Raw genomic sequence first — 27178 nt, 5'->3', positions numbered from 1 at the left:
TGTCTGCATCATGCTTTTATGTGTTAGTAAGCAAGAAGTAGGTCCAGGAGAGATCAAACTGCTGAGAAGTCTCAGCTGTTTTCTAGTCTGGATGATCACAGTCACGTATTTAAATACTCATACAGTTTGAACGTTGGCCAAAGTACACCATTTCCCTACTTTGCAAATGCCTCCTTGGGAAAAAGTGGCACGAGGGTGCTAAACAGCAGACTCATGCCCATCGACTGATTTACGTGTTACATCAAGTCTAACACCCACTGCTGTCACACTGTCACAGAAGTTAATGCAGAATGAACTAAGAATCTCAAACAAGGAATATTTTCTAAAAAGGATTGCACCAAATTACCATGAAGTCATATTGAAGCATTTAGCCTTAAAAGTCCAGTTTTTCTCACAGAACCAGCAATGGTACTCTCCACTTATCACGGTTTATTATGCAGACTTTTTTCAGTACCATTTCTTATATACTGGCCACAGTCTCATGAAAAAGCATCTCACACCTAAGAATGCAGTGCTACAAGCAAACGTGTGACCCTTCCTAATGCAGCCAGCTTCTCAAGTGTTTCACAAACACCCCTCAAATGGTCACACTTGCACCTCCAACTTCTTTGTCAGGAAGCACCTGCAAGTCCTAGTTCCTGCCTCCTTAAGCCTCACAAAGCTCGAGTGCCCAGCCTGTGCCTTTCCAGCCCTTTGCTCTGCGCTTGGAGCAGCAGGGCAACAGGGCACTTCAGAAAGTGTTCTTCAGTGGAGCCTGGCCAGGACATTTTTCATTAATGCCTTACTTTTCTGCTCTTTGTACCCCACGTGACCCGGATTTGCACTTTGCTTGCCTCAGGATTTAAAAAAAAAAACAAAACAAAAAACCCCAAAAAAGCATTGATATGTGCTACGGCAGCTGCAAAATCATAGCCACAACGGAGGCTGTGCAAGGGAGCCAGGACTTCACGGAAAGGCAGCATCTTTCATTCAAGGAGTTGATTTAGCAACAGTGCTTTCAGTGTTTGGAGTTTTCAGGCACACAAGCCCTCCTTCAGGCCCAAATCAGAAGAAAACTTCAAATTAACTGCAGATTTGGGGTGACTGCTCTGAGCTTAATTTAGCACTCTCAACCAGACAATTTGAGAGAAGTCTGTTTTCTGTATAAGCCATTCATAACGAGTGCAAACTACAACTTGCTTATGGATATTTGCACCACCTGACTCATCCTGCTTTTGGCCTCTGTGCTTCCTCAAGCCAGTACAGACAGTTGGCTTCTTGTAGGAGTGATGAGAAGGAAGAGGGTAAGACAATGCTTTTACTCCATTTTAAAGGAGATAACAGAACAATGACTGAGCCATCGTTTGTAAGGAGCGGAAGTACTTTGGTCAGGCTCCATTCAACCAGATGCAAATGGAGCCAAACATACCAGTGATGCCAGGCCAGGGGCTCCCAAACTACTCAGCACCACCCTTCAGAGATAAGAGAGATGGAACTACAAAGGAATGCAACCAGATACTGTGGTTTCAGGTGAAGTGAGTGGGCTAGTTTAACGATTTCCACCCCATACACCTCCCCCCTCCCGCGCAGATGTCTCATTCCCTCACTAGGGCCTGCACTTCCAAAGGTATAACCAGAGCCATTTTCCCAAGTGTCATGTAACACTTTATATATATATATATATATATATATAGTTACTACTCCAGCAGACTCCCTGTGGTTGCTGAGACCACAGAAAATAAGAGCGCCATATCCTGATGTTAGTCAGAAAGGCTTCCACATGACCAGGAAATTTCTTGAAGGCATCTCCCTTTATACATCGCTGTTGCGCTAGGTTTAAAATTCTTCCTCAGGACACTGGCATACCAATTTGGTCAGCGGAGCATCTCTAGAGCTGTTACGGAACTCTCAAAATATACCTTGTGTCCCTGCCTTGCCCAGTGCTCTTCCCCACGGTGAGGGTGGGTGGGGCAGCAACTGGGGAAAAATTGTCTTGAGGAGAGTTAAGCCAAAAGAAACCATAAAGGTGTCATTACAGAGACTACTCAAGATTTAAAACAATGTCTCAGATAAGGCAGCCTAGGCAAGGCAGGTGCCCAGCTTCAGGGCTGCTGAGAAAGCAATGGGAAGGCAGGGAGGGTCTGCCCAGCCTGAAACAAAAGAAGAGTCCCAGAGAAAGGGCAGGGCAAGGTGGATCCAGGAGATCTTCCCAGCCAGAAGCAGCCTATTTGAGAAAGATTATCTGGAAGCTGTACACAAGAGGCAGGAAAACTAATGGGCAAATACTCGGGGCTGCTTCTCCTTACACAAGGTAGTCACGCAAACTTATCCAAACTATCTGCAGAGGGCCTAACCTGAGGAACAGAAATAGGCATGCACATCTGCTGTCTTCAAACAGCTTATCCAACTGCCGTGTAACATTTTGTTTCAGAAGGCTGTGCTTGCAGCCACTTCCATCCACTTCTGCCACATCCCTCCGGAAGAGTCCAGTGGTTGCTAGATGCACCAGCTGGGTTAGGAGTGGAGCCCAGGAGCAGTTATCCCAGGATGGTCTCTGCAGGAGGGGTATGTTGCAGAATTGCACCCCAGGAGGGGCAAAAGCCTGTTCAGCTGTGAAGCTGGCAGAAAGGAAGATTCAGAAGCAGCAGCAGCAGGGCATCTCTCATGAAACCAGAAGTCCATGAGTCTTCATTTCTTCCTAAAGCGGCTGCATTGAGGCACTCTATTGTTTTCCATCTCTGCCCTTCCCCAGTATTTTTCCCTTGCATGCCAAGCTTCCAGGTTGTGCAAGCAGCTTAATTTTGCTCATTAATTCACATCAAAAGCATATTTTCCTAATAGATGTGTCAATTCCCTGCAGTGCTAAACCTTCGCAAGTACTGGGATCATCAAAATTCACAACGATCAAAACGACTGGTTTCGCTGGATTATCTTTGCAGCTCACAGAGGCAGGCTTTGAACACTTGGTAACGCTCAGTCCCTCCCTGGTAGCAGGTACACACGGGGTGGCTGCAGTACAGCCTGTATGCCTCGGCCTAGTCACCCACGAGGTATCGCATCAAAACCAAGTGAATGTTTCAGGCTTCTATTTAATAGTTTAACAGTTGTAATTTCTCATTCTGTGGCTTGGGATTCACGGTGATGAGAAAATACTCTACAAATGGCACACACAAGTTACAGCTGAGAAACGTTTCTTTGGACAGGGACGTAAATGTGGAAATGATGGTCCTGGGAACCACCATGCAAGGCCCTACTAGTGCTTGTGAGAGCTTGGCCCAAGTTACCACCAACAAGTAACAACACGTACTTATTTTTAAAGGCTCTACAAACCAATAGCAGCTGTTTCCAAAATGGACATACCAATTTCCTCGGCCCTGTCTTTCCCATATCCCAGCCACCAGCAGACTGTACTTACAAAGGGAATAGGAGGCCACCAGTTAGAAAGTCACAGAAAGGAAGTCTGTTGCTGAAATCTGTTGCAAGAATGCCTTTAGGGAAAGAGAAATCCTGGTCCTGAAAAACAGCTGACAATCCAACACTTACTGCTTCTTCCTAATGCTGGTTTTCACTCTCTTCTGTATACACCTTATCTTTACAGCTTTTTTACTTCCTCCCCCCCCCCCTCCAGTTTCCTTTTCAGCTGAGGGACTGGCTGCTCCATTTCACGCAGCCCACCTCCAGCTCCATTCCTGCCCTGCCGGGGCCAACTGCCTGTAAGCCAGGCTGCAAAGCACGTTAGCTGCTCAGCTCACACCTCACCCTGCCCACCGCAGGCAGGAGTATCACAGCTGCCTCCAACACACAGACTGCAAATCCCCCATCTCTCTTGAACGCTGCCAGCTACCCAAGCCGGTCGGAGCAGGAAGGATGCTATCAGATTGGTTGTGCAGCTACACCTGCTCCTTTCTTTTCATCTTCCTCCTCAAGTTTTGCCTTCTTCCCTGCTCTGGCAGAGGGAGCAGCTCCTCTCTGGCAGCAAGGTGTATCACAGCACCGGCCTGTGGGAGTCGGGGGAACTACAGCAAAAGGTCACGCAAAACCGACACCGAACATCCACCCCGGCACTTGCTTGCACCGATTTTGCACACACACGGCAATAGCTGGCTGTTAAGTATTTACTCGTGCGTGTGTGTGAGTGTACAAGAGGGACGAGACAGAAGGCCCGGCTACGGCTCCTCCTTTATAACTTAATTTGTCCAACCAGGGAAAAACAGTCATACTACGGCATAAGCGAATACATTAAAAAGTGAGGCCAGGGTAGCAAATGGTCTGTTGCATTTGCTCAGCCAGGCAGAAACAAAAGCCAAGCTTGGACTATTTGCTATACACAGCAAATTAGTGTTCAGCAACTGCTTTTTGGGAGGCTGAAGGGGAAAGGTTTTTCTTGATACTTAACTTGTTGAAGTATTGCCAACTCTGCAGAAATAATTTACTCCTGATGGACATAGTACTGCTGTTAGACTGATGAGTTTAACAGCCCACCAGACACAGAGGATAAAGCCCTGAATAAATCACAACAAATGAAAATTCTGTTAGCAGTTTCATAATTTAATGAAAAAGTACTTGTAAAAAGGGGACATCTGAAAAAGACCGAGTCCATCTTGGAAAATTGAATATATATATATATTTATATATATAAAACAAAATGCAAAAACACAAAAAAATTTGACAAATAAGGTTAAGAGGTAATACTTCAAACAGTTAGCCACCGAACACACAATAAAAACTAGCAAATGCACTTTGGGAACAATACTTGAGAACTACATAACCAAGGGCTCCTTCATATTATATATTAAAATCATGTAAAAATTAGCAAAACCATTGCCCAGACTGGAAACAACTGAATTTATAACCCCAGAAGAGCAGAAACACTGAGTTTTGCTGAAGCACCATTTTCCCTCCCTTCTGTCATACACTTCTGGCCACAAAATAATACGAACACTTTGCTGACCTCCCAGATAAGTGTTCCCAATACAAGCTTCATAAGATTTCATGACCAGTGAGAGAGGATTACTAATAAATATTGAAGGAGAACTAAGAGAATCAGAACTGGAATACAAATGAACAGACATTTGTTTACTTATTCTGAATGACCCATGGCTTAGAACACAAAGCATTTCCCGTTAAAATAAAATATGTGGAAACCTAAAATGCTACTGCATATTTACACCAGAAGAAATAATTTTGAAGATACAGCTCTAGAAAGATCAATTACACAAATATACATAAAATCAAGAAGTGAAAAAAAATATTAAAATTAAGATGCATGAAGCAAACAGAGCAGAATTGCCAAGTATACTTTTTTTTTTATTATTATTTTTTCACTACTGAAAAGTCCTCCAGACCCTGCTGACCTGCTAGTCCTGTTGCAACTAGGAAGATTTTGAAGTTTAAAACAAATCTGAAAATGTCATTGCCATTTCCCAAGCTAAAAGCAATAAATTAAAGGTTATGAAGAAACAGGTGATTGTTTGGATTCTGCATAGTCATCTTCACGCTGGGTGGGGAACACTACATAGAAACGACATGTCGTATGACATGCCCTATACAACCTACAGCCCATTTCAGCCAGTGACGTGGGGACAGAGGATGTTGCGTATTTACGAAATGTACAGCATTTCAGAGAAAAACAGTGCAGTTATTTTGCTGATCAACAGAAAACCACCTGGAAAACAAGAACTTTGTTTGCATTCAAACAAAAATCCTGTCATTGAAACAAACCGACAAGGATTCCCTTTCCTTTTTGCTTCTTCAGTACTGGCTGAAATGTAATCACTACTTAACAACTGCTAATTTTAAAGGACATACAAAAAAGTGTTAGTTTGGGAAACAGCAACTGATCCAGAGGTTGACAAGCAGCTTAATAAAATAATAGACTTTCAGCAATTAAAAAAAACCAAACAAAACATACTCCAAATGATGACCAGCTAAAATTTTACAGACCTAGATGCCAGAAGTAAGGGTCCTACACCTGTATTCAGGCAACTAGGGTTGAAAATTTGTGCCTGCATAAAAAGTTCAGACAAAATTATTTCTAATTCAGCTTATTTTAAAAATACCAGGTACAAACACCTCTGGACATGATATCTCAGTTTCAAGAGGAACCTGGCATCACCGGTGATTGCCTAAATGTAAGTGTCAAATAGCATTTTTCTTTGAAGTAGTACATCTACTTTTGTAAACACTATCCACAAAATTAGCCATCTGTACTTGTTAGCTGGGTAAAATATTTACAAGTGCATCCCACAACAAGCAACTATGTACAGAGATTAAAAAAACTGAAGTACTAGAAGTTGTATATTTACAAAATAAGCAAATTATTGTGAAGAGAAACAACCTTCAGCACGAGCAGGGAACGGGGGGCACGTCTAGAGGTCAGCGAGTTTGGCAGCGCCAGTGATGCCTGCTTCCACCCTCCGCAAGGAGCCTGCAAACGCCACTGCAGTTCAAAGCCTCCTGTAGGAGAGGATCGTCACTTAGTAGTCACTTTGGGCCTGATCCAGCAGAACACACTGGCATGTGCCGGGAGATCTGAGCACAAATGTTCCCGGGGGAAACCAGCAGGACTTTTTACATGCTTAACTTCCTAACACATCTACGAGTGCGTTGCTGGATCAAAGCCATACGGCAGGTGCCCTAAGAATGCAGTTTCAGTGTCTCCGCTTGCAGTCTCTTGCAACGCCATAGAGCAATGCAAGAATTTCTTTAATACCTGTCCACCACCACAAGATTGACGTAACATGAACACATTGCCGCGCATGTAAGCTGGCAAGGGGGAAGCAGTTTCCTGAATTTATGCAAAGATTAACCGCTTCGTGCTCTCCCAGATGTTACCCTCTAATAAAACACATCAATTTACACATGACTTTGCAGTAACTGAGTTAACCTTGCGAAGACAGCAAGCCAATTCACAGTTGAACAAAACTACTCCGCTTTCTCTCCCCTCCCCCCATCCCCTACTGCAACTCTTCCTAACACAGGTCCTGGACTGTTTTTCTGGAACCTTTTGATGCTGAGCTTTGCACTGGTACACTGGAATACATAAAGGCTGAATTACCCCGTGGGGGCTTCTAATCACCTTTGTACCGAACTGTGAGAAATCATGTTCTTTTTGTTTCTATTGTGGCAATCTCTTCCAAAGTCCTTACTTGGGCTTTCTCTCTCTGAGCTACTGCGTCTTAACCTCACTTGCTCTTTGTTTTCATCGCTTTCTGCTTCAGAGTCACTCAGCTCTAAGTCAGGACAGTACCCATCGTTGTCCTGGTACGGAGCACCTTCAAGTGTCTGCTTGCTCCACAAGCGATCTTTTGTCGCAAGTCTTCTCGTTGGCTTTTCACAGCATCGGAGATCTTCCGTGGTCCTCACCAGACTGTTGGTAGCCTCTTTAAAGGACCGGCTAAAATGTTCTATGGTGGATTTTCTGAAACCGCTCTGGCTGGCCAAGTGAGCCGTGAGCACGGACTCTTGTTCGTAGGACGTCTGGCTGGAGCTGTCTCTCTGGCTCACATCTCCAGCCCTGCCCATGAGACCGTTGGATTTGGCCGCTAGCCTCGAGTTCTCCTGCTGCACCCGCCCATTCCCAATGGAAGACTGTCCATGCAAAGCAGCCTGGAGTGCTAAGGGCTTCCCGGATGGCTGGCCCCGGTGAAACTCCAGCATCTGTGTGGGGACAGAATCCTTCACCTCACTTCGAGGCTTGCCGATCCCTGCCAGCGACCCGTTACTTCTGCTATCATGCTGATACCTGGCGTAAGATTTTGCTTTAATTTCAAACGATTCCTTTGACATTGGCATGCTCCGTTTGCTGTAAACAGTGCTGTTGTTGTCAGGAGAAAGCGGTCTGTTTCCAGGCTTCAGTGAGTTATTTTTGCAATCTCCTAGTGCCGATTTGGGCATTTTTAACTTCAGGGTGATCCTGGGAGGTGGGTAGAACAGTGTGTTCTCTAGTGCACTTGTCAGGGTATGGCCTACAGGAGGAAGAGATGAGAGGGTAGGAGGAAAAAAAAAAGAAGCTTTTTTAAAAGAGGGTAATAGTTTTGTTATCTGTAACAAGTTTTATAGTCCATTAGAAGGTCATTCAACAGTAAGAAGCATTTACAAACAATTAGCATGAAATTATTTTAGGACATTAGAGAAGTTGGGATAATGAAAACTGTTCCAAATGATCCACCGTTTCAGAATTTAGGTAAGCATTTTAACATTTCCATTAAAAACAACAATGTGCCCTTTTTACAGGGCTTTAAGCCAGTGAATTGAACGAGTTTTGAGATATGACTGAAGTAGTTCCAACAAAGCTAAAAAAAGTTCATATTCAGTATTGGATAAAGAAAAAACAATGCTTCAAACTGAGTTTCAATTTGGACTTAGTTCAACCCTCTGCTTTGTATTATAAAATCCTCTACACTTTAAAAGTCTTTTCAGCCCAATATATTAGTCTTTATGGTATTATACGCATACAGCACCCATTGCAAAGTAGCTATCAAGCTTGTCTAATAAGCATTTAAAAAGCACTTTTATGTGTAAAGATATAAAATGAGTTTAGTAGACATTTCTAATAAAATGCACTTACACAAAACCAAAGTGCTTTATTAGAGTCCTGCTGCTTCCACGAAGTACTAGTATGATCTATAGCAGTTTATAACCCCCACCCTGTCAGTACTAATGAAACCTACCCTTGTTTCAGGGGTAGAGCAAAAAAAGCACAAAGACTTCACTCTAAATTGGTCATTAAAAACATAGCATGTATCTTGAAGGAACAGAGAGATCTTAATTTCACACTAAAGAAACAGCTGACTTCCCGATTAAAAAGCCCCACAACACGTAATTGCACTGTAATGTATACCCTTCCTCTTTCCAAATGTTGTATTCCTTATTACAAAATGGTCGCTATAAAAATTAAGGGCAGAGTGGGTTTTGGTATATCAACATTCCTACCTAGTTACTGTTCATTATTAAAACCCAGAGTACTTAAACTCTTTTTGAAGGAAGAAGAGTAACTGTGGATGGTGAGCTAAGAAATGCCTCTTTGCACTACTCATCAATCATGCAAGGCAACATAAGGACAGCAGCAATTCCTATCAAGTCCCTCTTCCCTTTTGCCTGAAGGAACAAACTACTGACAGCAAGTGAAAAACCTTCTCGGCTCGAGTGCCACAGAGCTTGCTGTGAGGAAACAGCACCATGAACTAGCAGCCTAAGAAAGCAAAATCCTAGAGATCACCACTAGCTCATTTCTGCTATCTGGATGCCGTAGCGATTGATAAGTAATAGGCACATGCCAGAAACAGCCATAAAATAAAGAAATATCCAAGTAAATATTTTAAGGGATTAAAAGAGGTTTGTGCGTGTTGCTACTTTCGTTGACCGTGTACTTGAAGAAAGTTTTTAAAGATTTACAGTGTTAGAAACACTAAGCAGGAACATAAAGAGAACACATTTTTTATTTTAAATACAGACAGAATTTGTAAATATTGTACATTTATATTGTTACCTGCAGCAATTTCCTGATTAATGAGCTGGACTTGCAAATTGAAGACCTGTTCATGTACTTTACTGTGAGATAACTTCAGTTTCTCTCTCCTGCTTACCATGTAGCAGAGATTTCTTACCTATGGAGGAACAGCAGGAGACTTAATAAGCAATAAGAAAGTAAATCCTGAAATAGTTTAAAAAGTGCATCAAAACCAGAATTAAACAACATTATGTGCAAAATCCCTTGGCAATGTTCTTGTGAATATTACTAAACACATGTAACTATGAATTTAAAAAAATCCTGGATTTTTTTTTTAATTGCCAATCTTGTGAATGCCTTGACTAGACTCTGCTGTATATTTTCGTCTAAGAAGAGTGAATAACCAAAAAATTCCAGTCAAAAGTAATTTCTAAGACTTGCTCGTCTGTAAGCCTGCTTCCACTGTGTACAATGCCAAGGATGCTACTACTGCAGGCAATACGGGATTCTCCCAGAACTTCCCTGCAAAGTGTTTCATAGAATAATTTTTAACAGCTAAACTATGTTTCCCCTAAAATTATTGCAACATTTTGAAATAAAACTTTTTACAAAGCTACCCAAGAGAGGCAGCCTGTTTAGACTAAAACTAACATGCATATCACCTCTAAAAGAACACTATGGCTTCCTGTGCAATGTACACATTTTGGCTGACTCCATGGCATTGACTCTCATGAGGTTCAACAAGGTGAAATACAAGGTCCTACCATGGGTCGGGGCAGTCCCCAGTATCAGTACTGGCTGGGGGATGAAGGGATTGAGAGCAGCCCTGTGGAGAAGGACTTGGGGGTACTGGTGGGTGAGAAACTGGACATGAGCAGGCAACGTGTGCTCACAGCCCAGAAAGCCAACCACATCCAGGGGTGCATCAAAAGCAGTGTGGCCAACAGACAGAGGGAGGCAATTCTGGGCCCCTACTATGCTCTGGTTAGACCCTCCCTGGAGTACTGCATCCAGCTCTGGGGGCCTCAGCACCAGACAGACACGGACACGTTCGAATGGGTCCAGAGCAGGGACTCAAACATGGTCAGAGTGCTGGAAACCCTCTCCTCTGAAGAAAGGCTGAGAGTTAGGATTGTTAAGCCTGGAGAAGAGAAGGTTCTGGGGAGACCTCATTGTGGTGTTTCATTATATGAAAGGGGATTATAAGAAAGACAGAGACAGACCAGGGCCTGTAGTGACAGGACAAGGGGCAATGGTTTTAAACTTAAGGAGGGTAGGTTTAGATTGGACCCGAGGAAAACATTTTTTACAGTGAGGGTGGTGAGAGACTGGAACAGGCTGCCCAGAGAAGCTGTAGATGCCCATCCCTGGAAGAGTTCAAGGTGAGGTTGGACAGAGCTTCGAGCAACCTGATCTAGTAGTGAAAGACGTCCCTGTCCATGTCTTTAAAGGTCCCTTCCAGCCCAAACCATCCCGTGATTCAGTTCCATATAATTCACTATTAGAGTTGATAGCAAAATTTCTACCTCATGTAATGAGAACAGGAAGAGGAACTGAAAGTTCTTGATAAACACTTCAAAGAGCTTTCAGAACACAAAACCAGCATAGGGGCTGGTTGAAAGATATTTGCTGAACATAATTCACTCCACACTCTACCATGTCTGTTCAGAACTGGAACCTCTCTCCCCAGAAAAGAAATTCAAAGATTCCCAAATCTATATTCATCCCAAGATATAACAGTAGAAAGTCTTCGGGCACAAGAAGTTCAGAAACTTTGAGAGAAAATGTTTTAAACTATGAATTACCTCCTCTCAGAATAAGTACATAAATTTCAACAAAATTTCATGCAAACCAACCACCTTGTCAAAAATCTCAAAATAGTTTCCTGAAAGAAAAAAAACATCCCAAAATTCAAACCCTACATTTGAAGCATGTTATGAGTGATTTTGTTTTTCATTTTTAATACGGATCTATATCCAAAGTAGTCCTGAAAAGGGGATCCAAGATGGATTATGACTAGATTCAAGACAACAGTTACACTGACAAGTGGAGATCTTGGCTCCAACACTTATCTCCCTGTATTTCCATGTCCTTCTCCCTCCGCTACCGTTTTCCCTTTTCATACAACACTACTTTCTCTCTTCTGCTTTTCCTTCCCCATTCCTCTGCAATGTCTCTGAAACACATTTAGCACATCCACTTTACTTTTTTTTACATTCGCTATCTATCTCTAAACACTTGAAAACTGCAGGCAATCACTAGCCAACAGGCCAATTTAACGGGCAAAGCCTGGCTTCCTCCCTCATCAGCTGCCAAAAGGCAGCACCCTGTATGCCTTCCTAATAAATTCCTGCTCTGAATTTTGCTGATGGATTCCGTATTTTCAAAATAGCAGCTAGCTGGCAATCTGATAAGAGCTGATAAAATGGTAATTTCCTTTTCCTCCTTCTCAGTAAAGCCACACAAGTAGTGGTAGACTCAGTGAGTTCTTTTCAGACCGCTAACCAACCGTAGCACCTAAGGCAGCTACGTGCAGTGAAAGCATCTAGGTCAAGACAGTGATGAGTGATTCAGCCTGCCCACTACCTGGGACTAGCTGACACCAGCAAAGAAGAGAGGTGAGTAATACTCCTGAATCAGATGCCATGGGAAGTGGTAGGAGTACAGGCCAGCATTAGGGTTCTCTGTGTGTGGAGCCAAAGCGTCACTGTGGAAGTTAACCATCTGGGTCTCCACCTACTTGTCTTCAAACCATGAGGGTAAGAAGCTCTGCTTTAATGCATTTTTAAGATTCTCCAAAAGCTTAATGCATACCCAACCAAAGAATACTTACTGCTTTACCCAAATCCAGAATTGGCTATTTACCATTCTATTATAAACATTACAAAATGCCTTTTTAATTACAAATCAAGAGTCCCTCCATACCAAGACAGAAGGTGGAAGGATAAGAATTTGTTAAGCCTGTCCCATTCCTTTGCTGTTTGCACTTTTGTTTAATAAAAGTCATATTTTTTGGTATTGAATCTGTATCACTAGCAAGTACTACAGCTGGGTCAAAGTAATTTACTCAATTTTTTTTAAACATTTACTCAGTTGAAGTTGAAATCAAAGAGTCAATTAGGAAATGTGTCCACTGTGTATAGAAACATGCATCTTAAAATACGTAAGGAATAACCTGTAAGCAAGTCAGGAAGCACTTCTTTCACACTGGATCTCTCACTGGACTGAGAAGGGAACAGGCAGTGCAGCATATCAAAAGCCTGGAGTTGAAGGCCTTACTTTTTTTTTTTTTAAATATTATTTTAAAAATCACTTCCCTGTGCTTCCCACATTCCCACTTCTGTTCGTCAACAAAGAAAAACTTTTACCAGTTAAATTCTTACCCTCTCTAGGTCCTGCCTCAAATGCATGAACATCCTCATGCGAGTATGAATACTATCTTCTTTTGGCTGCACCAAGCCATTTTCTTCATCCTCCTTGGGAGGAAACAACGGTTTGTTAAAGTTACTTTTTCGCTTTAATTTCCAGTAATTGTAGATGAAGTCTACAGCAAGTTTAGGAAGGCCAAGTTCTGCTGCAACATCCTCCACTTTAACTAGTGAGTAAAACTCCTCTTCCAGCTCTCGGAGTTTTTGGGCTCGCAAACTGGTTTTCTCGCTCTCCGTTTGCTTCTGGTCTGATACACTCTTGGGGTGCTCATCAACATCAGGCAGAGCATTCTGTTTGTTCTTGCTGTGCTTTAGACAATACGACTTGAACTTAACCTCATCCCCATCATCCAGGATAGTCTTCATCTCTAAACTATGCTCAAAGGCACAGGTGACATGAAAGGCAGTGATGCAGCTTTTCACGGAGCACTACAGACGAAATAAAACAAAAAACCTCAATCACTAACAGCAGCAACAAAGCAGAAAAAAAGGACTGAATCATTTTAATTATATGAAAGTCTATCCCTACAAAAATCTGTTTCCTAAGCACTCTTAAAAATAGCCGTTGATCTCTTGAAGCCGGTGGTACCTGATTTAGTACTTTGTTTGTGAACAGTGTTCAACAGAAGGACATTTCTATCCATCTCTGGCCCACACAGTAGCAGTCCTTATACATCTCAGCCTTATTCAAAAGAAGGCAACTCAGACTAACTCCTAAATCTCTGTGCTAGTGAACTAATTTGATAGTAAACAGGTGTAAAGAAGTAGGCATCTACCCAATGGTCACCTGCATTGTGAAGCATCTCTGAACACAGGAAGAGCAAAATTCAGAACTGAAACTGCCCTTCTCACATAGGCTCACCACAGGACAAGTACATACCTGAATGCAAGCACCAGTTTTCAGTTTGCATAAACTACATACTAGAGCCCATCGACTTGGTGGAATGTGAGACACCTTTGTGATCGGCTCCATCCTTTCTGGGCAAGCAATACTGACCTGTAAACAAAAAAACAGCATTGAAAGCAGTTATCAAGGCAATAAAAACAAGCTCTCCATTAATATCAGAAGAGGAAATACGACCACACGTTCATCTCACTGTGAGAGTTCCATGTGCTTATACTTCTCAGCAAGGGACCCTAAAAGATCCCACATGAAAACAATGGTGTGGAATACTACTAGTTTAACCTGGTGGCTAAAAAGTTGCAATTCTTCAAAACATCTGAGGCATTTACAACATGCCTTGTTACGAACAAGTTGAGAGACTACAGTAAGTGATGCTTATTTCAGTTCCATTCTGGGGTTTGTGTTTTTTTCTGATTGCTGTTTTTCCCTCTGCTGCTTTCACAGGTCTAACTTAAAAAGTACCAATTTACAAGCTACTTGGACCAAACCAGGAACACATACTTACCCAGAAAGTTACTTCTTTAAGATCCACAGATCTGCTACAACAGCTACTTCTGCCAGCTCACCATTCGGGACAGAACCAGATCTATCAGTCAGCAGCCAGGGAAAGCCTCACTTCCAAGCTCTGCCTCTCCACCGAGTGCTCCCAATGCAAGATGTGATTCTAATACACTTTCCTAACTACAGATTGTATCGAGTATAATTTGAGAAAGAATACAACAAACTTCTCTTACTGCAAAGCATGGTATATTCTCTTGTGCCAGTTTTCACATACTTAGTCTGGATGATCCATTTGTCTCTGGTAGACCAGATTATGGATATTAATACTAAAAGAAAGAAAAAAATTCACATAAGCGCAGGATACCTTTTCCTATTCTTTGTTATACTAACATCCACATATCCATTGTGATAGAAATTTCTCAGCTGCCTGTTGTCCATACTCAGAAACAAGGACTGTCCTCCAAAATTTGGACACCAAAACAGACATAAATTAACTCCATAGGCTTCCCTGAGATACTCCTGACAGACAAATTTTATCCAAGGGCAGAAACAAAAAGCTGGCCAGCTCTGAATGACCAACATGCAGAACTGGGCCAGTATGAGAATGGCACATAGCAGAAGATTTCAGTGAGATAAGTGCTCTGTCCCAAGAACGCCAGTCTCCAAAAGCTTGGATTTTGATGCTTACAGAGCACTTTTGGAATTTAGCAGTTGTGTGCTTTGGAGGTCTACCTGCCTGAAGCAGAAATACAATGCTGATTCTCACTAGGAAGAACTCCACACTTTCTATGAACAATCCACCTGTACAGAGCAGACCTGTATTTCCAATGCTGGGATAGAGGCCTACTTCTCAGAAGGGTCAGATCTAAGAATTCAAAGAAAGGAGGTTCCTAGGTCATGCTCTGTGGCACTGTGAGGCCAGAATAAAGCTGATTGCTTAAGAAAGCATTAAGGCTGAGATTTGAACAGCAATTTTTTTTTCCTAGAAAACTTTAAGAGCATTATGCTACAGTAATTTTCATAGATTAACTCCATAATAAGACTCTCCTAGGGAAATCCAGGTTATATGAATTAGTTTAACATGTAATAATTAAACCACTGACTTTACAAGAGCCAGTAGTCCAAGCTGAATTTCCTAGCTTCCCTTTGGGAGTACATCAACAATCACTTGGTGCAAGTGTTCATTTTAAAATCTTCTTAATCTCCGAGGAGGGAAGGCTTTGCTTCAGCAGACCTCCTCTGTAAAGCAGACTTATCCAAAGATACCAGTGCTAAGTTAATCAAGTCTGAGAGTCATAGTTGCTATGCTCAGGCTGACTAATTTTGCTACTCTCTCCTTATCATTGCTCTAAGGATCACTTTAAGTAGGTGGAAAAGATAGCTTTGCAAAAGTTGATCAACAGTTCATGAATGACATAAATTGACTGAATTAAGAGTTGTATTTGTTACAGTACTTCACCCTCTGATCCCCCAAACTGCAGTCCACATCTTGCGGAATATACTGAGGTCAACCTGCTGCATGCCATTTCCAGAAGTCCTCATTAGGAAGATCATGTGATGCTTCAGAGAGGGTCCAGGTTTTACCAGACAAGAAGGAGAATAGGCAGACAATATGCGATGCCCTCATCAGGTAGAGATGACCAATAATTTAATCCATTGTGGCCTTCCTATAAATTGATGGGAAAGCGACAAAGCTGTCCTTGAAATTCTTGAATGGTTCCACAAAATCACGTCCAGCACTCTTAAACATCATCAAATATAGCTTTTTTCCTTCCAAAACGAAAGAGCCTTTCATCAACCTAACTTGACCTTGCTCATAACACAGCTGGTTACAAATCACACAGGTATTTCTGAAACAATATTGTACAAAGATTGACCACAATTCTCATCCCATTTACCACTACACTAAGAGGCAAGACTTCCTCTGGGAATTAAGGGATTGTAGCAACTTGTCAGGTTGTCTATATTCCTCTCAAAAAGATGCAAGAATCTTTGGTGAATTTTTTTGGAGACTGAGTAACACCAGCTTTCCACTGTGCCTCCCAGCAGGAGCTGGGAATTGACATAGATCTTCTCCTTGTCCCTCTCTGTCCCTTTTAATGCTCTCCCTGCTCCTTCCCCAGAGGGAACTCATAAAGGTCAGGAAACATTTATGTTGGAAACACTGTCTATTCAGCTTGTAATGCTGCCTGTTTATATTACGCCACTTGTAAAAGCACAAAGAGGCGCTTACAGAGTCAGGTGTGATTTATTTATACTGGCCTCACGCCACCTGCATGTTTCTGATATTCAAAGAGAGGAGTCAAGGCAAAGTCTGTTTGAACTTCACTGCTCACAAGGGATCCAGAGAGTGGAGAGGCCAACCTTTTCATTCCCAAAACCTCCCACCCCACGGCAGAAATGATCCATCTGCTATAACATGTGGCTGTTTTCTCTGTTATTTCTTCACCTTGTATCAGGTTACATTTTGACTGCTGTACTCTGAAGAACCAGTTTTAAGAGTGGGATAGAGTGAAGAATAGGCTGTTGAAGCATCTTCTCTGTGACTGTTACACACATGAGCTGCCATCTTGATTGTCACCCTGCTGTCCTCTGCGCCCCTGCTAACCAGACAGCCGCAGCTGCAGGAGTGCACAATGATCTGCATCAGTGGCTGGGAAGGGCAGCCCAGTGGCTGGAGCACAGCCACTCACAACGGCAGCTAAGGGTAGTCAGTTTGATACCCTTCCAGCTGTAGCAATGAAAAATAACTTTCTGCTTCAGCTAACACCACATTGATTGAGGGAAGACATAACTGTAATGGGTTATCTAAGGCAGAGAGGGACCTTGAATTTCAAAACACCTGGTCCAAGTTTTCTGGTCTCAATGTTTTCTTTATTTAATTATTTTTTTAACAGAACTCCTTCTAAGAAAACATGAAATAGACTATGCATTTACACTAAAAGACAATAAAGGCAGAAGATATAAACCAATGAGTACACTGTGGAAAGTAAAACCTGTCAAACGTCCCAATCAGTCAAGAGAGGGTCAAGAAAGCCTTGACAGCATAAGATCACAAGGGAGGGAAGAAAAAACATTTTAAGACGGTGCTGAATGAGTTAATGAAGGAAAACACCTGGTGCAATTGCCTGCAACAATGCTAGCCTAGAAGTGGTGACCGAACAAGTCCCTCTGAACCTTTTATCACAAGGCACAGACATGTTTATGGCCCATTCCTCTCTTCATTCTGCCTTGCTCCATTTTGTTGGTTCCACAAGAGGAAACGGCAGTACACTTTGTAATTAATCTGTTTCTTTTTGGGGACTTCCAGCACTACTATCTTGGGGAGAAGAATAATAGGTATATAAGAATACGCTTTCCCCCCTAAAATTTCCATCCTCAGGTCTTGAGACTCTGCGTCTTTCTTGTCCCAATAGCACATAAGGCCATAGTGACCCTCCAGCCAGGAGCTGACCTGCCATTTTAGCACAGATTCCCAAAGGTTTCTTTGGCCTCTCTGGCAACTAGGCTGTTTTACAATGCAGGAGGCAGAGAGAAAATGGATCCAAGAGGCATTTCCCACCCCTACTGGCAGGTGCGACCTCCTCAGTATGCCTGACACACTTGGCATTGGTGTGGAGGAGACACGGTGCCCAAGGCCTGGAGAGACTTTCAGCCATCAAATGGGCTGTAGGAGCAGACAGATCCAAGGTCTCCCACCTGGGTGCTCCCCTGGCAGCTTCTCCCCCTCAGCTGGAGGGAGGTGGGCAGGCAGGAAGGCAACGTGTGTGTGCTCCATGCCCTGCTGCTGCCCACTTCCCAAACTTGCCACTTCCTTTTTTGCTAGAAAGAGAATCAAGGCAACCACATGCAGAAAGGACCTCTTAGGAAAACCAATCTGCTCAGAGCCAGGAGAGCTTCCAGTCAAGACACTCTGTAAGTACAGGAGAAATCGGGAGTTTTGGGTGTTTGTTTGTTTTTTAATTTTAAAATAAATATTTTGGTTTTCTCTCAACTCCTCTCTCCTTAAAGGTAGAAGAAACTGGGAAGTACAGGCAGCCCTTGAAAGGAAAAGTGCAACTGCAAAGATAAAAGACATCTCCTTGAAAAGCAGATATATGCCTGAGACAGAGCTAGGAATTACACACTGCATCTAGCTGCTACGTTAAAAAATTACTCAATCTTAACATCTCCCTCAAAGTTTTGCAAATGTGAGGCCTGGCTGCACTTAGGAGCAGAAGGTTCAAAAAATAAGGCATCCACCTCCCTTGATGTCACAGTGCTGACAGGTCAGGCTACTGCCTTGCCTTAAACTACCCACTGTAATGGATTTGTGTATCTTAACAGAAAGCAAACAGAAATATTCCAAGTATAAAATGAAACACAAACCCTACCTATACATGAGTTAACATTCCAGTTTACAGAATTATACTGTGATGCTAAACTTGATTCAAATGGAGAAAAAGAGTAAAGCTTCATTATGAAACTCTCCATATACACACGCAGGTGTACCAAAAAAGCCTCTACTTATAAGGCATAACAAAGAAGATAAAAAGCCTCATCTCCCCACTGCTCAGAAAAAGTTTAGTTAATAAAAACCCTAACTACGAGTCTTAGAATCCATCCTATACAAATATGCCATGTTTTGTCTTTTTTTTTTTTAAAAAAAAAAAGGAAAGAAAAAGACAGTGAATGTATTCATATAAATTATAGACCTAACTGAGCACACAGATTCTTCAGAAAGTAAGAGAGACTATGAAGCTGCATAACTGGTGTAAGCTAGTGTTCACTGTACCCTTTCTAGCAGGTCACTCAGATACCATAATGGCACCAAGAAGTGACTGCTGAGTAAATGGAGAGGACAAAGTGATTAATTAATGGAACATAAGCTGGACTCTCTCCCAGCCTTCACAGACTGTGCAGACTCATCAGAATAAAGCCCGGTATTAAGCCAGACAGACACCTTAAATCATGAGAACATAAAAAGGCAGAGGAGGGAATAAGGAAGGGGAGCACAGAGAGGAGTTTATGATACAAAAGAAAGAGGCAGAAATTAGGTTTTACCTCTGGAATCCAGAGAGCACAGCTCACATGTGCCCACTTGGTCCCTGTCCTGGTAGCTTTCATGGCACCTCCTCTTTTGGGACACAGGAGGCACTGAGGATGTATTCCCAGGACACAGGTGCGACACAGCCAGCTCCCTTCGGGTACTTTTAAGATTCCATAGCACGCCTTGGAAGAAAGAGGTATTGAAATCATTGTGCTGAAACATTTCACACATAAGCATTAATATTCATCCAGAGCAAAGCTTTCAAATAGTAAAGGCACAGTTTGGCCTTCATTTAATACTTCTCTGATTTCTTAAACTTAAAATGAGTCAAGTGATTAAAGAGATAAACAGCTTCTAAAGCAGTCTTTTTATGTTGGTTCCTTTTTAAAATATGTGCTGATATTATTTGTTTGTAGTGTAAAACACACCCACTGTGACTGCACAACACCACTGGTGTTAACCTCTGACTTTGCTTTTAGTGACTTTTAAATTTTTGAAATAAACCCAGAGATGTTTCTTTAAATTTGCTTCTGTATCTAATACTTTTTAAAATCACAATTACATACTGCTAATAACTTTACAGTCTAACATAATTCTATTTAGATGTGAAGGGATGTTAGCTGTTTGACTGAAGACCGTTTCCTGCAACATTAAACCACCTTTGTGGTTACAATTCTGTGAATTGTTTGTTACGTAAAAAAAAATATTTATATAACATTGCAACAAAAACTACAGTATATACTGAAATCATCAGGTGCTGGGGTTTATGCCTATTTCCTGAGTACTGCATTTAACCCCTTCAAAAATGAGAAATTTCTTAAGTTTTGCTAGGTCTGAGAATTAAAAGCAAAAGGAAAAAAGAAAAAAATAATCTGCTTTCTGATTCAAATTTCTAGCAGTTTTTAATGGTTAACTACACATGTATCTAGATACATCCTGCTGTATGGGCATACACACATATTAAGCTAAGTGTATCTGAAAACATGGGCTGCCACCAAGGTGTAATTCCACTCAGCTGCTCCAAATAAAAGGTTTATCAGAAGGGTGGCTTTCAGAGGAAATCCCACCATTCCTAACACTGTCTCTGGGATCAATAACATTGAAAGACTCAACAGAACACGATCATTAGATGTAACCACTCTTCCAGATTCAAATCTAGTATAAAATCCACACACTTGCCTTCCCAGCCTTCTGTTTGTAAGATCTCAGTATTTAATATGAAGTGGTAACATAAAACATTGCACATTTATGTCAGGCTTGTAGAGTAGGGGACTTTCCTGAATTAAACTCTGCAAGGCTGACTAACCTAAATGCAATTTTGATATGACAACTGTTGTAAAACCCAACAGGGGGAGCTGTAATCTAAATTTTACAAGTGATTTTTTTCCTCCTATGTGGCACATAGCCACAAGCATTCTGTCTATTACTAAAGCAGAAGTGACATTACACCTAAAATCACACTTAGGGGCTTGGAAATGGACTGAAACTATTTTCTAATTTAATCCAACTAGTAAGTGGAGGAGGCCTAGACTACTAAACCCAATAATTTCACATGTTTGAGCTTGCACAAGAGGACACGGTGAAGGAGGAAATTTCTCACACTCATTTTTCCCCCAATCTCCAAACCGTGTGATGACAAACAGACTTGAAGCTACTTGGTGAACCAGAGCCGAGCCAGATTAAAAATCAAATTGATTGGTTGTTGTTGTTAGGATTAGCTCTAGCCCAGATACGGTCCCCAGTTCATTTTGGGCAGATCCGGCACGGGGAAGGTCAGGAGCAAGGAGGCAGCAGGCCACCAGCTCAGCCTCAGCTGTCAGGAGGCAACCACAAGCCTCCAACTGCAAATGTATCATTACCTTTGAAGAGGCACAAGCAGGGGCTGAAGCAGACAGCCCAGCTGCCAGCCGTATTCCTGTCACTGGCTGCGTTACTGTGGCACTCCAGCTCACGCGGCTGCTTCACATGGTGAATCAGATCAGGAAAACGGCCGGGCTAGAAGCCAGCCCACCGTGAGCAGGGAGATGACAGGTCCTTTTTCAGCCAGATGTTTTCCAAGTATTACTTGCAGTCGTTACAAAAATACATTTAAAAAAACCCACCTTCTTAGTCTCTTCTCAATTTATAGCAAAAACTCCTTCCAGAACAGAACGCACAGAAACCACAGGATTCATATCCCTTTTTTGATTATAAGGATACCTCTGCCTGACTATGTTGAGCTCAGTCAGTGTAAAGTCTTGGCTACATGTGAAACTCATAAACATGAGCAACATTCAGACTGAGAACACCATTACTGCAGGTGCTTATGCCTGCTAAAAAAGATCAGTCTGTTAAAGTGCCTACATGTTGTTTCAGACGGCTAAATTTGGACAGCTCGTGTCTGGCCAATTAACTAGTAAGTCACAGAGGAAAAACCCCAGCTCTGAAACAAATGATCTTTAAATTCTTCACAAATAGGCAAGCCATCATTTCCTGCCCTGTTCATCTACAAAAGCAGGTTTAATAATAGGGGGAAAATTGTTTACAGTCACAGAGGAAGTACTTGCAAGTCCCAAGAACACATTTTGTGTTCCTATTAGACTGCAGATGTCCACATATTTACCATGCTATGCCACTTACTCTACTGTAGCTGTCAGGGTACAGAAATTCAATTTAGTATTACATCACCCTTCCTACCCAGAAAATCACAAAGCCCTCCTATTAACATTTAATACCAGTTCAAAGCCACACTTGCCAAGGTAAACTAAGACCACAGGACAGTGTCAACATTTGTGCAGGCACTAACCTGATGGACACAAATATTACATTTGTCACAAAACACCATGTCATTCCCATCTTCACTGTCAGGGGACCGGCACACATCGCAGATGACGTCTTCATCATATTCAATACCCAATCCTTCTTCAGTCTCAATAGCGTGATTCATGTTCTCATGACAGTGCCGTTCCAGCACTTCAATTGTTTTTTCCATTGTGTTTTCATCCAGGGGCCCGCATCCTGTGACACAGAATAGGGAAGGGGAATTAGAGGACAGTCAGGTGTCTCTGACAGAGTCTGAGATGCAAGAAGAGAAGACAACTTCTAGCAACTAAAGCAGCAGACACAGCGTCTTCTCTCCCATCACACATGGAAAAAATAATAATAATAATAAAAAAAAAAAACCAAAAAAAGAAAACCTTTTTCACTCACTGGCTAGTTGTAGCATTATTCTATAAATACAACTAGAACTAGAATAGAAGTTTAAGTTGTACGTAGAACACTAGACTGCCTGTTCAAGAGAACACTACAGCCTAAAACAGACAGCAGTTGCTGTAACTACTAGCAGCTCTCATATAATCATTCCTCCATCTCCCTGACTTTAAGAAACAATAATGACATCCAAAATCACATACAATGTTCTTCTGAAGACTAACTCCCCAGGAAATAAAACTTACCAAAACACTTTAGATCTTATAAAGATAACAGAAGTTACCACCACCCAGTACTACCCAGTACACTACTTGACTGATCAGCATGACAGTTATGAAAAATGCTTCTTTTGTTTTGTTGTGGGCCTTTAAAAATAAATTAGTAAATAAATATACTGTTGACAATCCATACTATCTGTTCACTTGAACACTACACATGCCATGTATATACACTTACAACTAATCAAACTTAGTGGAAGCAGAACCACTTAAAAAGGATTTGCTGTGACACTGGTCCTCAGCTTGCAGCCTCAAGACATATGCTACAAAAGAAACCCTACAATGTTCACAGCTACAAGAAACCTCCAAACTGCATCCTTTTCAAAATCCTCAGTCAAAAACCATGCTGCTGCCCATAGTTTACTATTTACTCAGACCTTCAAAGGCCTCCAAAGGATATTCATGTAACATTAATGTCAGAGATTAACATTTTAACTGCTTGACTATGCACAAGAACATGGCTATCAATTTTGATTCCTTGTTGCAAACCATAAACAGGGAGATGGAAAAGATAAATGACTGCTGATACAAAGTGCCTTCTGCTATTAAACTGTTCTCTCCCATGCCCAGATATTTTCTCACTCCCTGAATGAACTAAGTTACAGGATCATCCAGGTGTGAAGAGGACCTTCAGAGGGGCTCCAGCCCAGTCCCTGGCTCCAAGCAAAGCCAACAGTGAATCTCCAAGGCAAGACTGTTGCTCAAGTATGTCTAGTCAGATCTTGAAAATCTCCATGAATGGAAATCTGCCCCACAGAAAAGCTAACAGCATCTCTGCATGCCTGGGAAGCTTGTCCTTGCTTCTGCCTCTTACATACATCCTTTAGCACTGGAGCTCAGTTGTGAGCTCTCCTTCACCAAACCAGTTTCCTGACGCATCTACTTGGTCTCCTGGATGTCTGCATGGATCTTTCTTGTGCTTGGAGGAGACTGTTCTTGAAATCCTGCTAGCTCTCTTAATAGCAGTTCCATTCTTTGAAGCTGCCTGCCAGATCCCACCTACCAATTACCCAAATAAGTAGAAACCTGCTCTCCCAAAGCCCACGACCAGAAGGCTACTTCCTTTCCTCGCTACCCTCAGGATCTCAGTCACCACTACTTCCTATTATCACAGCCCTACAGATTTTTCCTTGTTTGTCAACAGCAAATCCAGGTGATGCCAGATATCTCCCTCTCTTGCCCACCTGTCCTTCCTAAAGGACCTGCAATCATCCATGGAAGAATGCCAGCCACCCAGGCTATTCCACCACAACTCAGTTATTCCAGTGATAATTCCAAGATTATTTTCCATAGCTCACTCCCCCTTATGGCCCTCTGTATCCACAACTTGCATGGAAAAAAGAAAGTTTATTTAGCTGATTTTAAACAAGCTAACATGTGTGAAACTTAATTACTTTGTTAAGAACCCAGCATGCAAGCTCCTCAGAACTCCAAATTTGTAGCAACAGTATGTTCGAGTTTAAGAAATGGAAACATCTGCTTTTCCTACATAAAATTTTTAACTTTGGAAGTCCTAAAATTAATTCCACCTGGTGTGGGCTTTTTCTCTCCTGCCTCACTCTGCAAAAGTTGCACATGGTTTTGGATGTGCAGAACTTCTTAGGCACAACAGGTAAAACACAAAACATTAACAGATTGAGCAAGTAATTATTTTAAGCATTTTTACCTCCTGTTTTTCTTAGCATTTCCATTCAATTCTCATTCAGCAATTTTTAAGATATCTCACAGACCAGACTATAACTCAAACAGCAGAAATTAACTGCTGCTTTTAAAATTAGAACATGTTGTGAAATTACCCATTTCTGTAAGCTCTTCATTTAGCTCTTGAAGCCAAAAGATGTCCATGTCATCCAAGTCATAGCGACACACAGATTCTGCCAGTTCCAAAATGTTGATGTAACCCGGTTCTGTAGGCTCTTGGCTGGAACAGTGGATGTATTTCCTGGGTCGCGTATACAGTACTTCTTTCACCTTTTCTGCTACAACCCTAAAGTAAAAAAAGAAATAGAGAGTTACAGCTTTTTAAGACTCATCCTCGCAAGACATGAAATATTTGCTGTAAGTGTGAAGAAATCAGCGTTTCACAGATCTTAAACTCGCCAGCAAGTGTAGCCAGGCTAGGGAGACAGGATTCTGTAAATGTCATTTCTTCACACAAAATGTGCTAAGGTTTGCTACGTATACAGAATCCTTTTTAAAATGTAAGCCTGTGCATATGATTTTCAATTTCACAAATGCTACTAGTGTGATGATGCAAATGTTTTTGAAACTCACAGAAAGTACTATGCACAAAAGCCCCTACAATCTTTGTTCTATATTCTTCTTAAATGATAGAAGGAAATCTTGCCAACTGATTTCTTGAAAATACCAGCTTTTTCATGAAAGCTTAGTTTATTCTACTGCAGCATGTCCATGTGTGTGAAGAAATGCTTGCTCCTCATTTGGGATAAACAAGCTACCCATATTTTGTAAATGACGCTTTATCCATGCTAAAAATGAATATTTTTGTTATGTAAGAACTATTCTGATGCCAAGCAAAAATGTAAAGGGGAAAAAACAGCTAAAAATCAACCAGAAAGCAAGGGAGAAAAATACTGGTGTTCTCAATCTTCCAATTATTTTAAGAGATAAAACTCAGTGTTTGAGTAGTAAACTAGACTATGGGAAAGGAAAGACTGGCCTTAGCTAGATAAAGTCAATCTTTTTCTGAATTCAATACATGAGGCCCTGCATGTGAAAGGAAGACGGGGAGATACTGAATGGAATGGTGCCATGTGTGAGCAGCTCTGCATGCTTTCTGGAGCTAAACCCTCCACAGGACAAGGATAAAAGAAAAGCTGAGGGAAACAAGGCAAGAGAAGTAAGGAATGAGCAGGCAGCAGTCAAGCAGTATCCCACGTAATTCTTATTGGACAATGTGGGTTATCAGTATTAGCACAAACAATGTTCTTCTGCCGTTCTTCTTTCCCCTTCACCTTGCTCATTTTCCCCTCTTGTTCCCTTGTGAGCTTTTCTTTTCTCCAGTCCAGCCAAATCTATAGCAATTTTTTCCTCTAATGTAATACTGCTGGTATGAGATGCAATATATTTATTTTTAATAACTTGGTACTGACAATAGCCCCAGTGGAAATTAAATTATGCTGGCATCAGCACTTTCACTGGACAATTCATTTGTCTTTGTCTCAAAGACCATGTTGGCAATAACATTTCTACATTGAAACATACTCTGTTTCCACCAGGAAGAGCTGCAGGACTACAGTGTTGCGTTTTCCTAGTCTAAGCACAGTGTGAGAGAACAAAAGATTATTTATCTATTTCCTGAAACAGAGATCACTGAACTTCTATAAAGTTAAGCAGCTGTGGTGAGAGAAGGCAGAAAGGGTTAAAGCTTTAGCAACAATAACCAAAATTAAACTATATGAACAAGTGAGTAACTTCATCAGGTATCATTAAATACTGCATGCCTACTGCTCTGTATCATCATGCTTCACAGGGAAGCCTTTCAAGTAACATGTGTAAGATTTGTGTTTATTTTTAATTTATTAAACTCACCATATTCAAATGAGAAAAGTTTTTAACTCATAGCACCATGTGACTCAGGAAGAGATCTCCTTTTCAAAACTTGCAATGTAGATACACTAACAGTGTACAGATAGAACCAGATCTGGACTGAAGTGTGTCCTGGTTTCAGCTGGCATAGAGTTGATTTTCTTCACATAAAAAATATTCACAGAAATGTTTTAAAAATTGGTACTTGTTTGGTTTAAGAACATGCCTGAAGGCTGCTGCATTGGAGATTTATCCGTAATAACACAGGAAAGGTGACTGCATTCAGACAACCTACTTTGAGAGACCACCTTCTCCAAATTGATGTTTCTTGCATGTGACCTGTTTCTGATCGCCATTACCTGAGAGAAGGCTGTGGAATAGTTTCTGGGCTGGCTGGAACCTGAACCCCTTTCTCCCATTCTTGTTTCCACGTGTCCGCAAAGATATAATATTCATCAGGGTTGACATGGTGAGAATCTGGTAGTTTCATGGCACTAATGAGATCCTTGCGGAACACCTGCAAGAAACACCAGGGAAAAGAGTGGCTTGAGAAAGAGTGTTGTGTCAAAGGAAGCAGTAGGTGTTTTTCTTAATTCACACTGAAACAATGCATATACCTTGATAATTTTTTAAAAAGAGTATCATCATATAAACTAGTAAACTTGAGATTACCTACATTATTAACTCTCAGTGTTATCAGGTGCGGTATGACAAGTTTGTGCTAATTCAAAAGCACACTGTTGCCCGAACGCTAATCAGAAGGAAGAAGGCCGTTACAGGTGACCAGGGAGAGAGGAAAGGAGGCCTGGGTCTGATTTAAGACTCCTCACCCTATCACTTTCAAATGACTTATTTTACTTGTCACTCTGT

The 27178-nt window shown here is 41.6% G+C and overlaps 1 protein-coding gene across 4 annotated transcripts in view; it reads right to left on the bottom strand.

The window, feature by feature from the left end:
• Positions 1–5040: 5040 nt before the first annotated feature.
• The window catches only part of JADE3 (jade family PHD finger 3), a 67923-nt gene continuing 45785 nt past the window's right edge, over positions 5041–27178 (bottom strand). For all 4 annotated transcript variants that reach the window (XM_037376841.1, XM_037376838.1, XM_037376840.1 and 1 more), the window contains 8 exons: positions 26668–26825; positions 24556–24746; positions 22078–22289; positions 19307–19474; positions 13739–13855; positions 12814–13287; positions 9470–9587; positions 5041–7946 (listed from right to left, as the gene is read on the bottom strand). In XM_037376841.1, the coding sequence (XP_037232738.1) occupies positions 7054–7946; positions 9470–9587; positions 12814–13287; positions 13739–13855; positions 19307–19474; positions 22078–22289; positions 24556–24746; positions 26668–26825 (2331 nt within the window). In that variant the 3' untranslated portion in view covers positions 5041–7053. The remainder of the gene's footprint in view (positions 7947–9469; positions 9588–12813; positions 13288–13738; positions 13856–19306; positions 19475–22077; positions 22290–24555; positions 24747–26667; positions 26826–27178) is intronic.

Source organism: Falco rusticolus, chromosome 2 (assembly GCF_015220075.1).
Source record: "Falco rusticolus isolate bFalRus1 chromosome 2, bFalRus1.pri, whole genome shotgun sequence".
Taxonomy (NCBI): domain Eukaryota; kingdom Metazoa; phylum Chordata; class Aves; order Falconiformes; family Falconidae; genus Falco; species Falco rusticolus.
The sequence above is the reverse complement of the archived record's forward strand: the minus strand, read 5'-3'. Positions and strand labels throughout refer to the sequence as shown.